The sequence below is a fragment of the Lithobates pipiens genome, unplaced genomic scaffold (genome assembly GCF_037356315.1).
Source record: "Lithobates pipiens isolate NorthernLeopardFrog02 unplaced genomic scaffold, aLitPip1_a1.2 Scaffold_23, whole genome shotgun sequence".
Lineage (NCBI taxonomy): Eukaryota > Metazoa > Chordata > Amphibia > Anura > Ranidae > Lithobates > Lithobates pipiens.
This window is the reverse complement of record NW_027507785.1, coordinates 156,048,425-156,065,504: the sequence shown is the minus strand read 5'-3', so window position 1 is coordinate 156,065,504 and position 17,080 is coordinate 156,048,425. Positions and strand designations below refer to the sequence as shown.

Genomic DNA, 17,080 nt, shown 5'->3' with positions numbered 1-17,080 from the left:
CCCAACTCTAAATCCCAAATTGGGGAACAATTCAGGGGCTTCTGCAATGGATTGCATTTTTGAGGATAAAAATAATGGAAGTATCCTTATCTGATCCCTATATATATGTTAGAGGTGGCAATTACCACCTATTTTATACAGACTTGCAGGGCTTTATGCTGTATACTGTCTTGATTCTCTTCAAGAAGAGGAATAAGCCTCCTACTTACAAGAACTTGGCATATGTAACTCCAAACGCTTTCTGCATATCTTGTGCTTTGGCATTTTTTAAGGATTGCAATGTGTCTGGAGCCTACAGAGGTTTATAGCTGTTGCTTTGAGAATACCTGTATTTAGTAAATTGTATTTGGTGAAGTATGATCAGAGCTATAATGAGCTCCTAGACCTCCAGTTTTAGATAAAAGTTCAAAAACCCTTGAGTGTTTTTGAGGGATCAAATGGCATCTTTTATCTTAGAAGTGTCTACTTCAAAAGTCCTTTTCAGACAGTCTAGATCAGGGGTATTGAACTAAAATTCATGGTGGGTAGAGTCTCATGTTTGTGCTATGACTGTTGCTTCACATTACGGCCCCTCCCCCTCACATTGCAGTTTCCCCTGTTACATCAATGTCATCAGTCCTTCCATTTACACCAAAGCGGCCCCCCTTACATTGCAGAACCCCCTTTTTGCATCACATGGAATGCATTAAGATAAAAAAAAAACCTGACTTTACAACTGCTTTAAGGCTATGGTCTCTCCTAGTAGCCTTGATTGCAAAAAGATGTATTCACCTTTTTTATAGTTAAAGTAAAAGCATACAATGCTACCATTTTTTGCTTTTAATGCTGATTCTGCCAATTCAAGGATAACTTTTGGTTCTGAGATACTAATTTGTGGGTCCAGCCTAGGTTTCATTTCCTATTGATAATGGGATTTAGAACCAAGAGTAATGGTAAAGTTCACCCTTAAAGATGAATGGCCCATTTCGCATGTCTTTATTGGCAGTAGACTGTATGCTCAATACAAAGGGCTGTTGCATTTGCCCACACATAATCCGTAATCTTAGGTTTGGAAGTAAATCGGCGTCATGAATGATATCTTAACCGTTTGCTAGAAGAGAGGCCATATTGCGTGCAAAACTTTGTGCACTAAGGTCTGAAAGGATGGTACCATATCTGCCACCAGGAGATGGAGAGTATAACACCCATCCTTCCGTTTTTTTCCTCTTTTTTTTTTTTTTTTTTTTGGCCATCTGTGTCCCTCTTGGTGGCAATTTTCTTTCACTTGCTGCAGGAAGTGAGGGAAATTCCAGTGTATCACTGGGGTCACCAGAACTGGTGTCCTCTCTATTACTTGGGGATAAACCAAAACCCAGGATTTTCAATGAAAATGTTAAAGTGGTTGTAAACCCTTACAACACACTTTGACCTACAGGTAAGCCTAGATTAAGGCTTACCTGTAGGTCCAAGAAATATCTCCTAAACCTACACAGTTTAGGAGATATTTACCGAAAGACAAGCACCGCTGTCTACCGCGCATGCGCGGAAGTGACGGCTTCGCCGAATGACGGAGCGGCGAGACCCACCGAGAAGATGGATGCGCCGGACTACAGGGGACAGCGGTGACATCACTGGCTCCTTGTCAGGTAAGTGACACATAATGGACTACTATGCGATGCATAGTAGTCCATTATGCTTTACCTTTGCAGGGAATGAAAGAGGACGTAAACTCCTCAGGGTTTACTTCCTCTTTAAACGGCACAAATAGGGGTTGATTTACTAAAGGCAAATAGGCTGCAGATGCTCCAGAGCTTGGTAAATAAGGTAAAGCTTAATTTTGCAAAGAATACCCAATCACCTGTAAAGAAAATTTAAACAGTATTTTTGATTGCTTGTGATTGGATGATGGAAGTCAGCAGAGCTCCTGCTCATTTACGAAGCTCTGGATCAACTGCTCTAGCAAAAAGGACAGGTGTTCTATACCCTCTCCAATCTATCGAGACAAAAAAGTTTTGCCTTTAGCAACAGTTGATGGCACTGAGAGAAATTCAGTGCCCTTTTTGTTTTTGGTGAGATGCACTGAAAAATACCTTCCTTCCTAGCCATATAATATAACCTGCCAACTGCCCTGCCTCCTTGTAATGGGAATTAACAGATTAGGTCAGCCATAATCCAATGCAATTAAAAGTAAATGCAGTGATCTTTTAACCACTTGCTGCCCGCCCTATTACAAAAAGACGGCGGCAAAGTGGTTTGATAATCCTGACCGGACGTCATATGACGTCCTCAGGATTATGAGCCGCTGCACGCCCCCGGGGGCACGCATCGCGGCGATCGTTGCAGGGTGTCAGTCTGACACCCGGCAACTACGATCTCGGTAAAGAGTCTCCGACGGAGACTCTTTACCACGTGATCAGCCGTGTCCAATCACGGCTGATCACAGTGTAAATGGGAAGAGCCGGTGATCGGCTTTTCCTCACTCGCGTCTGTCAGACGCGAGTAGAGGAGAGCCGATCGGCTGCTCCTCTGACGGGGGGGGGGGTCTGTGCTGATCGATTATCAGCACAGCCCCCCCAAGGATGCCCACACTGGACCCCCAGGGACGCCACCAGACCACCAGGGAAAAGGTAATCCTCCCTAGACCACCAGGGATGCCAATGGTCAGCACAATGGATGCCAATCAGTGCCCATAATGGATGCCAATCAGTGCCCACAATGGGCATCACTGATTGGCATGCATTATTTGGCACTGATTGGCATCCATTAGTACAGTATAACACCAATGCCGCCTAAGAGTGCCCACCTGTGCCGCCCCTCAGTGCCCACCTGTGCCGCCCCTCAGTGCCCACCTGTGCCGCCCCTCAGTGCCCACCTGTGCCGCCCCTCAGTGCCCACCTGTGCCGCCCCTCAGTGCCCACCTGTGCCGCCCCTATCAGTGCCCACCTGTGCCGCCCCTATCAGTGCCCACCTGTGCCGTGCCGCCCAAAACATACTTATTTACAAAGTTTTGAAACTGAAACAAAAAACTTTTTTTTTTCAAAATTTTCGGTATTTTTTTATTTGTAGCGCAAAAAATAAAAACCGTGGAGGTGATCAAATACCACCAAAAAGCTCTATTTGTGGGAAAAAAATGATAAAAATTTCATTTGGGTACAGTGTAGCATGACCGCGCAATTGTCATTCAAAGTGCGACAGCGCTGAAAGCTCAAAATTGGTCTAGGCAGGAAGGTGTTTAAGTGCCCTGTATTTAAGTGGTTAATACCCCATTCTATTGCTGTTTGTACAAGGTGAGAGGCTAAATGTGGATACAGTACTGGAATATAATCAATTTAAAATCACTCTGTGCTGCTTAAAGGCCAGTTAAGAACATGCTTAGAAATCTGCAAATATCTTGCATGTTTGTGAAACGTACTGCAATAACACTCATTTTATCTGTAGGTGATTCAGAGGATGTTTGAGGAAAAACTAAGTGCCTTGCAGTGTGCAGACTTTGATAAAGCAATAGCAGACTTGAAAACACGAGTGGAAAAAATCGAATGCAAAAAACATGAGAATGTTCTGCATTCCATACAGGTAATATGTTTAATACGAATGTCTGGTAACAAGGTGTTTTTTGTTTGGTTTTTTTTGTCTATTTTCTGGTCAACTTTTTAAGGCACAAAAAGCCAATTTTCTAACCTGAAGTAGAATAGATTTTGTATGTGTACCATTCTTCTTTCAGATCATTATTACCGTACTTGATAATGATATATAATTTTTAGGCGAAAATCACGCGGCTGACAAAACGTTTTGGAGCTGCTAAAGAAGACCTTAAGAGGAGACCTGAGGTAATGCAGATCTCTGGAATTGTCCTTTTTATGACTCTTTGATGCGTGCAGCATTAGACTACTTATGGAAAAACTGGTGTTTGCGGTGCTTCTCACTCTGCTCTAAAAACATGTAAATTGTGGTTCTCTTAGCGACTGAATGTGATTTGATCTATCTACTGGCCACTTTATTAGATATACCTGTTCAATTGCTTGGTAATGCAAATTGCTAATCTGCCAATCACATGGCAGCAACTCAATGCATTTAGACATCTAGATTTGCTGAAGACGGCTTGCTGAAGTTCACACTGAGCATCAGAATGGGGGAAAATGTGTTTTAAGTGACTTTGAACGTGGCATGGTTGTTGGTGCTAGACGGGCTGGTCTGAGTATTTCAAAAACTGCTAATCTACTGGGATTTTCATGCACAACCATCTCTAGGGTTTACAGAGAATGGTCTGAAAAAGAGAAAATATCCAGTGAATGTCAGTTGTGTAGACAAAAATGCCTAGTCAGGAGAATGGGCAGACTGGTGTGAGATGATGGGTAACAGTAACTCAAATAACCACTCGTTACTACCAAGGTATGCAGAATACCATCTCGACGCACAACACATCGAACCTTAAAGCAGATGGGTTACAGCAGCAGAAGACTGCCCTGGGTGCCACTCCTGTCGGCTAAGAACAGAAAACTAAGGCTACAATTAACACAGGCTCACCAAAATTGGACAATAGAAGATTGGTGTCTAAAAAAATAGAAAAAATTAAAACACGAAAGCATGGATCCATCCTGCCTTGTATCAACGGCCCAGGCTGGTGGTGGTGGTGTAATGGTGTGGGTGATATTTTCGTGGCACACTTTGGGCCCCTTAGAACGAATTGAGCATTGTTTAAATGCCAAGGCCTACCTGACTATATTGTTGCTGACAATGACCATCCATTTAGGACTACAATGTACCCATCTTATGATGGCTACTTCCAGCGAGATCATGCACCATTGTTACAAAGCTCAAATCATCTCAAACATGACAAGGAGTTCACAATACTCCAATGGCTTCCACAGTCACTTGATGCCAATCCAATAGAGCACCTTTTGGGATGTGGTGAAAGGAGATTTGCATCAGGAATGTGTGCAGCTGACACATATGCAGCAACTGCGTGAGTCTACCATGTCAATCTGGACCAAAATCTCTAGAGAAGGTTTCCAACACCTTGTTGAATCTATGCCATGAAGAATTGGACAGTTCTGAAGGCAAAAGGGGTCCAACCTGATACCTAATAAAGTGGTGTGTGTGGCTTTGCGTGTGACTAAATAATTGAAGGCCGCTGATTTTTTTATTTTTTTCCTGGATGACCAATGTACACCTAGATCCAGGTTGTAGATAGAAATGGCACTTTCCTGAAAGCTGTACTTTGGTTATGCAGTGCAAAGCAACAGGTTCACCTTAATACAGGCCTCCAGAAAGGCACATACTTTCTCTTTAGCTGCTAGGAAGGAAAGTGCTCTGTAAGCGAAGTCAACAGTGGAAGCTTACAAAGTGCTATGGACTCATGTCCAAAAGGTGCTGATTTGGCCCAGCCCTGTCCCATGGAGTGAGTCCCGTGCTTTCTAAATCTGAAAGTAATGGATGATTTCTGGCAGGTTGGTTAATTTAAAAAAGTAGATTTATGTTGCTCGGTAGTGGGTGAATAAAGCAAACAAGCTAATTTTGTCCAAATGAGTATGACTTCAACTTTTTCACAAGTTTGATAAATTCCCGTTTCACGTAAACTGAAACCTGCCAAAGAATCGGCATTTTTAAAACTTGCCCTGCCACTTGAGTGGAGGGGGCTCTGGAGAATAGGCTGCACACATAGCATCAGCCCTGCTATGTGTTGCACTGAGCACTGATACCCTAAATCTGTTGATTTACTAAAACTGAGTGCAAAATCTGGTGCAGTTCTGCATAGAAACCAATCGGCTCCAGGTTTTATTGTCAATGCTTAATTAAACAAGCTGATGTTAGAAGCTGATTGGCTGACATGCACAGTTGCACCAGATTTTACACACTCCTCCAGTTTTAGTAAATCAACCCCACTGACAAATGCTTCATGATATAGCCCTGTGGATATCTTGTGAATTTGTTTTACATGGAACACACGTTTAAAGTGGTTGTAAACCTTACTTTAAAAAAAAAAAAAACCTACCCGACAAAGTCATAATGAGCTAATCTGCCTAGCACGCCTGCGCGTGGTAACGGCACACTTGCATACGTGCCATTGCTTCAGTTTGTGTCGGTGCTCATGTGTCGGAAGTCGGCACATGCAAATACAGGGGATATCTCCTAAACCATGCAGGTTTAGGAGAGATCTTGGGTAGCAACAGGTAAGCCTTATTATAGGCTTACCTGTAGCATAAAGTGGTCTGTAAGGGTTTACAACCATTTTAAGGGTGTGTCTTGTTTAGGACTGAGGGCTGGATATTCATAGGCTACTTTCAGGTGATTGGACACTACCAAATCTCTTCTGGGCATTTTTCCCTGGATGTAACCCCACCTTATTTATTTATTTTTGGTTACTAGTGTCCTTAGGTGAAGTACTGCTTTACTGCTCTACAAAGAAATCACTGCTTACCTAGTTTATGATTTTACTTAGGATTCTTAAGTAAACGCTTTACTGGTTTTTAATACAATAGAAGTGGTTCATTTAGATTGGTGCAAGCATGGTAAAAAAAAAATTGGGAGCTGTACCAGGACCTCACATTGTGGAGACCGCCTGTTCCTTCAGGCACTGGATCCTGCTTTGAAGCTACCTCTGCATTTGGTGCAATGAATGTAGTTAGCTGCAGGGTGCTATACAGGTCCAGGGTCATTGTACATCCCTATTAACACAGGCCCCGAAGATCCCTCTGCGGATATGCCCACAGTGACTGTGACCCTAAATGGGGATTAACGACATGGGCAGGTGAAACCAGGTTTACATTGCATGTCTATTGTGTTGGACTGTAGCCTCATTTATCGCTGATTCCCTGAATAGAATTCGTTTCTGGGTTTAAAACCTAATGTTACTGAGTGTGTTGGAATGTTATTCACGTATAAAACATTGTTCAAACTTTGTGGCAACAACTCCACCATTCAGGACTTGGGTGGCTGTTTAGGTGTTACATCACACTATTGGGACCACTTCCCTTTAGAGCTCTTTATAAGGGACTTTCACTGCCCTTTTGCTGCAAGAACTTAGCTACAGGATGATTAACCCTTGGGTTGCTGTGTATACCTTCATGGACACCCTTGCTCAATTTTCATACCCTAACTGGGGAAAACCAGGTGCAGGGGAGCTGTGTCAAGTGCATTACATTAGCTGAATGAGGGAGAGAAACTGGGGGAGAAGAGAAACCTTGGAATACTAGTTATTTACAGTGTGCAAAGGTATATTTGCTCTGGAAGTATAAATCGCTTCTAATAGTCCTACAGTGAGTGTGGCTGTTGCTGCGATATGTAAAACTTTTAGTTTAGTCTTTGAGTATTTTACATTTTAGAATGGGTTGCATAATTTCAAAGGTTGAGACACACTGATCTAAGGAATAAAATGCCTCCAGCACTCTTGCATGCCCACTCCAGCGGATCACTGGGTATTGCTTGGGCATTCTGACATCAAGTCCCTGTTGCCTAACTTTGCAAGGCTGACAATTTGTATGCGGTCCATACTTTCTTCCAAGTGCTACCGGTACATGTCCAAGCTTCTGTAATAAAGCCTTTGACTGTAAGGTTCTTGCTGCGGCACTCTGAATTGGGTCCATTGACCGTTTTTCAGGCCTGTTGGCACAGTTCTGTTTGCCCTGTTAGAGGCACTTTCACTTGTAAATTTTATATCTTGGAGGACTTATGCTACCATCTCCAATTTTTTGTTCTCTGCATTGCTTGCTTAAAAAAAGTATGTTTCAATGAATGGGGCAGGGTTATTTAGTACACCCTGTTGGCATGTTCGGCAAAGCTTTGCCTGTGATCACTCACCTGAAGGTAGCAGCCTTTAAACCAAAGATCTATGAATATGTAGCTTTTGTCCTATCCTGTATTGTAAGACATGGACACTAAAAGTAAGGCTTCATGTACACGGGACATTTTTACATCCTCTCCTGAATGATTACCGTGACAGATGGTAACCAGATGGTTTTAAAAAATGTAAGTTTTTACCTCGTTTAGCTGCGTTTGGAAGCATTTGGCGCTTGAAATTGCTGTAAGCTTCTGAATGAATTTTTTTGTGTTCCAAAAAAGCCTCTAAACTCAACTGCCTACAAATGACTGTAAACGACCCTGTGTACATGGACAGATTAGATAACAGAGGGTAGTTTTTCAACTATTCCTAAGCGTCCGTTTACCAGCAGCAGTGTACATGAGGCCTAAGTCCAAAGCTAATCAATTTTTTCTGAAAAAATAGAGGATCAATTAAAATCTGGGCATGTAATATAGCAACAAAATGTCGCGTGGATAAAATTAAGAATAAATGCAGCTATCATTTTGTCATATCTGGAATATTTTTGTTTCACTGGCTGGTATTTAATAAAAAATTTTCTTGCATATCAAATACAGCAAACCACAGTTAACCAGACTGCATCACCAGGAAAGTCTGCAGTAATGGATTTAACTTCAAGCTCTAACTCCAATACAGTAGGTTACAGGTAAGCTGGAATAAACTGATTACTTTAAAGTGGTATTTAAGTGAGATACATAATCTCATGTCATGCATACCTGCTCTATGCAATGGTTTTGCAAAGAGCAGCTCCGATCCCCCGCTGCTGCTCCTGGTGCCTCCTATGTGTGTACCCCTATAGATAATAACTTTCTATGAGGGCATTTGTACGGGCTTAATCCTGAGCCATGCTGCTTATGCCCATAGACAAACGGCACAGCTCTATTCTGCCTCCGCTCCCTCTTCACAGGATTTTGACAGCAGCAGAAGCCAATGGTTCCCACTTCTATCAGTCTGCCCTGTGAGGGAGAGCACTGATGCTCTTGGGCACAGCGCAGGATCAAGATCCGGCTCAGCTAAGCATTGGGGGGGGGGGGGGGTCAGGCGGCTGGGGAGATCCTCCTTTACAAAAGATTTTTTACTTTTTATTTTTTTTTATTTTATTTTTTTAGCCGAAGTGTTGTCCAATGGTGTCTCAGGTGCTCCTTCACTCAGTGTGTAGACACCCTAAGGCTGGGAGTGTTACTGGTTAATCACCAAGTGAAAATAGGAGTGGATGGGAAAAAAATCAAGCCACCACATTAAAACACTGCTGCAATAAGTTTTTGGGTTTAACCACTTGACCTCCTAAAGATTTACCCTCTACCATGTTTTGGGATGTGGCACTACATTCATTTAACTGGCAATTATGTTGGTGTACGACGCTGTATCCAATTAATTTTAATAATTTTTTTCCCCACAAATAGCTTCTTTTTTTTTTTGGTGGTATTTGATCACCTCAATGGTTTTCATTTTTTGCGCTATAAGCAGAGTGATAATTTTGAAAAACTTTTTTTTTACTTTCTGCTTTAAAACATATCCAATAAAAAGAAATGTAAAAAATCCCAATAAGTGCATTTTTATTGGTTTGCACAAAAGTTATCATATCTACAAACTATGGGGGATTTATTTTTTATTTTTTTGTATTAGTAATGGCAGCAAGCAGGGTTTTTTTATTTTATTTTTTTCTTCAGGACTGCGACATTGCGGTGGACAATTTGGACACTTAAACTGGTAGTGAGGAAAGGGTTAACATCAGGGGCGATTAAAGGGTTAAGTGTGTCAATAGGGGATGCTTGCTAACACACTGAGGGATTGTCTGATGACAGATCTGTGTTTCTGCTTAGCTGGAACACAAGATCTTCGTCTTCCCTGTCAGAACGGCAAACTGCCTTGTTTACATAGGCAGATCGCTGGTCTGCCTTGTTCAAATGATCGCAGGTGGCTGGCGGACATGAACACCCCAGACCTGCTGATTGGCTCCCTCTGTCCAATCGGCATGCGCCCCCAGTGTTGCATTTAAATGACGTACCTCTTCGGTGGGCGGTCACAAGTGGACAACTGACATTTGTGTGGTCATGCAATTCTGTACCCAAATATATTCATTCCCCCCCCCCCCCCCCCCCCCACAAATGGTTTTCTTTTGGTGGTATCTGATTACCACTGCAGGGTTTGTTTGGTTTTTTTTTTTTTGCGCGATTAACAAAGACTAAACATTTTGAAAAAAACACAATTTTTTTTATTCTGCTATAAAACCTATCCTATAACTTTAAAAAAATAAAAAATCTTTAATTTTAGGGCCAATATATTGGCCAAATATGAGTAATCGCAGCAGAAGCAGAGTGTGCGCACCTCCGCCCCCTAGGTGCAAGTGCAGAATCGCATGTGTATATTTATGTGATTCTGCATAAGGGGGGCCACCCTGTAGCAGTATATTTTATATGGGGCAGTCAGGAAGTTAATACCCTACGTGCCTTCTGTACCATGTACTTGTATTTAAAAAAAAAAAAATTAAAGTATCCTCTTGTAGTGCTTCCTTTGTCTGAAATCCCTGGTGTTCCTGCCAGTCCCTCTGCTTTCCTGAAATGACCATTTGCCACTCAAGGACTTTCCTAGATGTCCTTGAGTTGCAATGGTTATACCTAGATGATGCCTGCAACCTTTTTGCAGTGGTTATTCCTGGGAGGATACCTGCAAACTTTTTTTTTTTTTTTTTTTTTTTTTTGGCAGGAAAGGCTTTTTTGTAAAAGCGATCCAGCGGCTCCCTTTCTGCTGCTTTCCCTGGCTCGCCATGCCAATGGGCAACCTGGGAACCTATTACAAGGAATGTAAACATCCCTTGTAATAGAAAAAAGCATGACAGCTTCTCTTAAATATGAGTTCTGGGGTCAAAAAGTCCTCAGATCTCATATTTGTACTGAAATGCAATAAAAATAATTTTGTCATTTTGAAAAAATGCCCCTTTAAGACGTATGGGTGGAAGTTATGTTTTGATGTCTGTTCCACCCTGCTATAGTATGGAGACGGGTGGGGGCCATCTTCCCCTCACTCGTCTCCATACCCAGCCATGGAAAGGTCCTGATGGCTCCGGTAAGTGGGAGGGGGTGGCACTCCCGCAGCTGATGACAGTGATCTTGCGACGAATCCGCCGCATAGACCACCATTATCGTAAACACGACTGGCTCGAGATGGATACCACGGTTGTGGCAGCAGCTGCTGGCGTTACCGAGATATCCATCTTAAAATTTCCGCTGTATATGTACAGGATCCGGTTGGCAAGTGGTTAAAAAAAAACGCACCTGTCCCCCCTCATACTCGCATGCAAAGGCGAAAGCAAGCGTATATCATGTACGCATATGTTAACTGTGTTCGCATCACATGTGAGCTATCGACGAGAGCCTTCTGGTGAGACCAATAATTCTAGCACCACACTTCCTGTAAAATCTCTACAGGTTACCAGTTTAGAGTTAAAGCGTTGCCTATGGAGATTAAGTACCATAGTTTGGCACTGTGCCACAGGGCGTTTGCAGTCAGGGTGACCTGTTTGGTATCTATTTACATGGCGTAACATCTTTTATATTTTACTAAACCATTGGTATTATGTTGTGTTTTTGCACATTAAAACTCATTTACATGGTATTTTTTTTCCCCAAAAAATTGTTTGAAAAACTGCTGCACAAATATTGTGACATAAAAACCTTGCAAAACTCAAAATTTTTTGTTCTCTAGGGCCTCTACTAAAAATAAGTTTGGGTTCTTTTTTAACTTCCTAAAGGCCCCTGCCTATAAACCACCTCTAAATGCCTTTGTGCCACTTAGGCAAACATGCAGGGGCATTTCTAGGCAAAAAAAAAAAAGCCAGACGTCCCACAGAGGAGTGGCATTGCCATCTAACAGGCATATGTGCTGCCACCTTATGGTGTTTGCTATTGTAACATACCTCTTTTGGCTTTATTATAGTGAAAACTTTACAGGAAATGGAAGGGATTTGAGTCGGTTTAATTTATTTATTTTTTTTTTTTTATACACTTTAAAAAAAAAAGTTTCCCTTTTTATTAAACAGTCTGTTTCTAGAAGTAAACGTTTGCACAACAAGTATTCAATATTGATGCATATTTAATTAGTGTAGACTAAAGCCATAGTTATCGCAACGGTCTGTCATGTAGTTTTGGAGCAAATGTTTGTTAACCACTTGATGATATACCAGGATTATGCCTACAGCTACAAGCCTTATCCCCGCTAATTTTATTTTTTATTTTTTTATGTAAAAGCCATCCTGGCGGATAATTAGCTGCTGGATTGCTTTTACAGGCGACGAGGGGGTGGTCGACCAAGGTGTTCTGCGAATGGTGACACAGGGCCTGGAAAATCACTACCATCACTGTAATAGTACAAAGTACTACAGTGATTGTTGGATTCCCCGGCAGGGAAATTTACATACGTGCATACATACATGCATGCATGTAAATGTGTAATACAGATCTACCTGGCATTAAGCTTAACAGTAAACTTGGATGTTATGTGTATAGCTGTGCTGTATAGATTTGATAGTTATACTGTTTTAAAAATAGATTGTATAAACTATTCAATAGGAATTTCAATTGCCATCATTTTTGTTCTGCATGTTCTCTGCTTGCAGAAAGTATATAGTTTGGATGTTTTTCATGCAAAAAAAAAAAAAAATACTTTAGCACGTGTACGAAAAAAATGAGGGGGAGAGGCTTCTGGCAACAGAAGGGTCAAATTAAAGTTTTAAACTGGCATTGAAACAATTGAAGCGTCAGGGGTTTTTTTTTTTTTTTTTTTTTAAATGTAAAAAATCTTATTCTGTGTGTTTTTACATTTTATTTTAATTTTTTTTTTTTTTTTTTTTATCTGCCCCATCTAAACTGTAAAAAAAACTGCCACTTCCTGTATCCCTTCTCTGTGCTGACCACCGTGGTCAGAGTGCTTCCCTCCATAATACGCAGCCCTGCTCTACCCTCACCCCCTCCTCTCTGCCTGTCATCTGTGTCTCTTTGCCTAAATTGTCCCTGCCAGCCCCTCTTATAGCCTGACATAGCACACTGAATTAGTCCTTTATCAAAATGCGTGTTGTAAATACTGATTTAGCAAGATCTTCAGGCCAGTCGCGTGACTCTTGGCTAGTTTCCAGGGCAACTGCAGGAGAGGCTGAGCGGCCATACTATCTCCCCAGCTGACGTCAGAGGGCAATCTCGGCCCCTCCTGCAGAAGCCATATATCAGATGTATGCAGCTGCCGTGAGCCATGTGACCAGCCTGAAGATCGTTCTTAATGGGTATTTAAAAAGCTCTTTTTATAAAAGACGATTGCAGTGGGTTATGCCAGGCTCTAATAGAGGATATGGCACTGTTTGTGTTCTTTGGATTAACAAACAGTTACAATATTTATTTATTTTTTCCCCCCAGATCGTTGAGCCTTTAAGTTCTGTTTGTCCGATAGACTTAAATGATTTCCTTTGTTCTGTAGGAGTGCAGGCACTGTGAGACAAATGTTAGAATCAAAACGAAGTGTGGGAGAAACGACTTCAGCAAATTTGCAGATGTCCACTGCTGGTAAGACACTAATACAAACTTGTTTGGTGATGACTATCGCCCATTGGTGGACACAGGAATTATATTACAGTTGAGTTATTTTGCACCTACAGAAGTTTGGGGCACTTTTTTTTTTTTTTTTCAGTGTTTTAAAGGGACCTTTTCTTCAGCATGTTGAAAAAAGTAACACCCTTTCTTGCAAGCCTTGTAACTTTGGTGACTTGAATCAAAACTTATTTTCTACACTGCTGAAGTGTTGTGGTGTGTGTGGTTTGATGAATTGGCTACTTTATTCATTACTCCTTGTGTATTGCTGCTTTAAGAACTAAAGGCAAAACTTTTTTACATTTGAAATGAGTAAAGGCTGGTTATAACCACCGATTGTGGAAGGGAGGTTCACATCCTTATTCTACCTGTAAAGAACCCCTTATGCAGCTTAAAGCGGGCCATAGATGGATCAAATCTTGGCTGATTCAGCAGGAACCAGCCAAGGTTTGATCCATCTGTGGGCTGGCTGATTTTACCCTGGTCGATCCATCATTTGACTTGGCCACAACTAGCATGTCAGATTTTTATCATGAGATTACCAGCGGCTGTAGCCACTAGCAGTAATTACTGTTCTGGCAGGGGTGGCTCTGTGTTGTCGGCAAATACAGGGATTGAACTATTTATACCAACCTCTATAGCTTATGAACAAGTTAAACAGATTGGTCCCAGAACAGAGACAGATATGACCCGGTCTGTGAAGTCTCACTTGTGAGTAAGGTCTGTTGCGCTGAATTAGTGGGAGCTACTTTATTGATACACCATCAGGGTGCCATTTTAAATTTCTCGCCACCACTGGTTTACTGTGGGAAAGGTGTGTAACAATGTCTGGGGAATGCCCAGGAAAAAACCAAAGCCTACTTACCACCAGCTCGCAGACAAACAAATTGACCTGTCTAACAGTATACGTTAAAAACAGGGGTTTAGTCCGCACGCATTTGCAAATGCATGCGTGAGCCACGTCACAGCACCCTGGTATCTGTGGTCCTAACACTAAAATATAAGTGTCCCCACAGTGGAGGCACATGCATTCTGATGGCTAGATGAGCAGGTGGACTGAAGTGGAGCCCACCCCTCCTTAAAGGTACACCAAACACCCAGTGATAGCACAACGGCTGCAAAGGTGTTTGTGCGCTGCTGGACCAATATAAGCACACACGTGATAACAAACTTTCCACCGCCCTCCTCTATAGCTGGCTGTCGCAGTAAGCGGCATTGGAAGGCTAAAACGGGTAACAATGTCTGGGGAATGCCCAGGAAAAGACCAAAGCCTACTTACCACCAGGAAAGGTTTGTATGCTGATGTCATCCATTGGGCAGGGTTTTTTTTTTTTTAAACCGAACTAGACCTTCCTATAATTTTCAGCCAATGAAGCTGGCATCTTAACACCTGTTTTGATCTACAACTGCCATGGTGCTGCACACCTGATCAGTTATAACCATATGGTTGAGAGCACAAGCAAACGTAAAATTTAGCATTCCCCCATGTGCCGGAAATTTAACCTTTTTTTTTTTTTTTTTTTTTTTTTTTTGCTGCATTTGTAAAAGCGATGCTTTTAGTTCCGCTTTAACTGACGGAGCATAGAACATTGCTGACGGGCGCATATTTTGCTGACAGCTTGATATTATAAACTCCTATTAGAAACTAAGGTTTTTTATTTTTAAAGATAGCCTTTACCCATAACTTGATAAGATGTAATGTTCTTTAGCAAGGAACATACATTCCGCATTAATAATTATGCTACTAAAATTGGTATGCGCTGTAAATTGTCTCCAGCATTACCCATTTCTTCTTGCTGGAGTCAGCCATTTTGCTGAAGCCCAGAGCCCTGAATAGCAGCAAATCCTTAGGCTGTCAGCAGATGGGCCTCTATTGGCTCTGATTTTCAGCACAATAGCAAAAATGGAGAGCAACTGAGCATGTGCCGAGCCATGTGAGACGGTGTTTTTTACTGGTTTTGTAAATGGTGTAGGCACTTATTTTTAATGTTTTACATTGCTGTACCTGAAAAAGGGGTTAGCCTGAAGTGATCTAGCAGAACCTGATTTTCTGACTAAAGTTCCGCTTTAAACTCTATAAACTAACATTGAAAATAGTCAGAACAGCATGACAAAATGTAAAGATCCTAAGAATTAAGAAAGACCAGAGGCTTCCTGTAATACAGTGAGTAAATGAGTTCAGTAGCAAGCTATAACAAACCTGGGTATGGCAAAATTCTGCCTCTAGTGAATTAAAGGAGTGTGATCAAACAGAACAAAAGCCTATTTGCTATATACACAGCACATATATTCCACGGTCCTTGTAGTGACAAAATACTTGCTGTGCCAGATGACAGTCAGCAGACACACATAGTGTAATTTTTAATAAACCTTTCCATTACAAAAGATATTTTCTTTAAAGGCATTGCTTTGTTTAACCGAGTCTACCTAAAGGGCTCTTTCCCACCAGGTGCAGTAGGACTGCAAGACCAAGCAAAATGCCTCATCTATCAGGCAAATTCAATCTACTACATTGCGCCACACTGAACAAAACACCTCATGAAAAATTTCACTTATGACATTTCAATACTGTTCACTTAAAACAGACTAGAGTGGCTCTTTATCATCTTCCCTTTGCAGCGTTCTTATATGCCAAACAGTGTCAGAATGAATAAGCTCACTTTGAAAATCCCTTCAATAGGGCAGAATCCTGCGGTGGGGATCAGGTAAGTGAAGAATCCTAAGAGCTTTTAAGTCCACCTATGGATTTCTTCTGTTAGTAAATGTTGCCATGCCTAATTTCTCTACTAGAGGGGTAAAATGCACATACCCTCTTCATGCTCTTCTGATTTCACCTCGTCAGCAGCGGACAGCATGCTTAGTCTCATCCACCAGGAGGATATTATGGGGGGAGAGATACTTGGATATTACATGAAAAGTTAGCACCTTACTTACTGCAGCCTACTGCAAGGTTGCTGGAGGATACAACAGCTTGTGAGGGCGCAAGCTCGGGGCCGCGGCGGCTCCCTGTGTTTCTTCATATGTTTCCCCTTCCATTCTCTCCCCTCAGGCCGGACATGTCGAACAACGGAAACCAAACAGCACCCGTGAGCGGGAATTGTAAATTTTAAAAGTAAGGAAGGGCGTCCACGTGTATCACACGGCACAGGAAGGGCTGCTGAGCCCATAAGACAGCCTTGGAGCATATAGTGCAGCTGGCTGAACGGATGCAGGAGCAGTAAGGTCTTGTAAAGCTGGTACTGGCATTCCCAGTACAAATTTACTCGGCATCAGGCTGAGCATTAATAGCAGCTTTTCTTTGCTGGACTATAGCTCAGCAGGTGGTGCGCTGGTTACTTTAGTACCTCTGCTTTGGTGCTTAGACTGTGCCTTCTAAGAAGGGTACAGACACCTCAAAGAGACTCCTAAGGCATCTCCATCAGGCTTTGAGGATTCTAGTCATGCATCCACAGTACCTTCCTCCCTGGAGAGGCAAAAGGTGGCTAATCGGGGTGAGCTGTTGGGATTGTCAGTTGCAGCTGTTTCCAATCTTCCAGCCCCTGTTTGTTACTGAAGACGTTTGTCCTCAGCTTTGCTTGGGTTACTATAGAGGTGAGCTGTTCAATCGCATCCTCTTCCCGGAGTGGAAAGAAACGCAATAGATCTACTTTCCCCACACCACAAGGAGCAGCGGTGATCGCATAACATGATCATATAAATGCATGTTTGG

General features: G+C 42.1%; 1 protein-coding gene across 3 annotated transcripts in view; it reads left to right on the top strand.

The window, feature by feature from the left end:
* ATF7IP (activating transcription factor 7 interacting protein) overlaps nt 1–17,080 on the top strand; it is a 181,062-nt gene that overhangs the window by 82,526 nt on the left and 81,456 nt on the right. For all 3 annotated transcript variants that reach the window (XM_077452506.1, XM_077452504.1, XM_077452505.1), the window contains exons 5-8: nt 3,418–3,552; nt 3,741–3,806; nt 8,353–8,441; nt 13,262–13,347. In XM_077452506.1, coding sequence (XP_077308632.1) covers nt 3,418–3,552; nt 3,741–3,806; nt 8,353–8,441; nt 13,262–13,347 — 376 coding nt within the window. The remainder of the gene's footprint in view (nt 1–3,417; nt 3,553–3,740; nt 3,807–8,352; nt 8,442–13,261; nt 13,348–17,080) is intronic.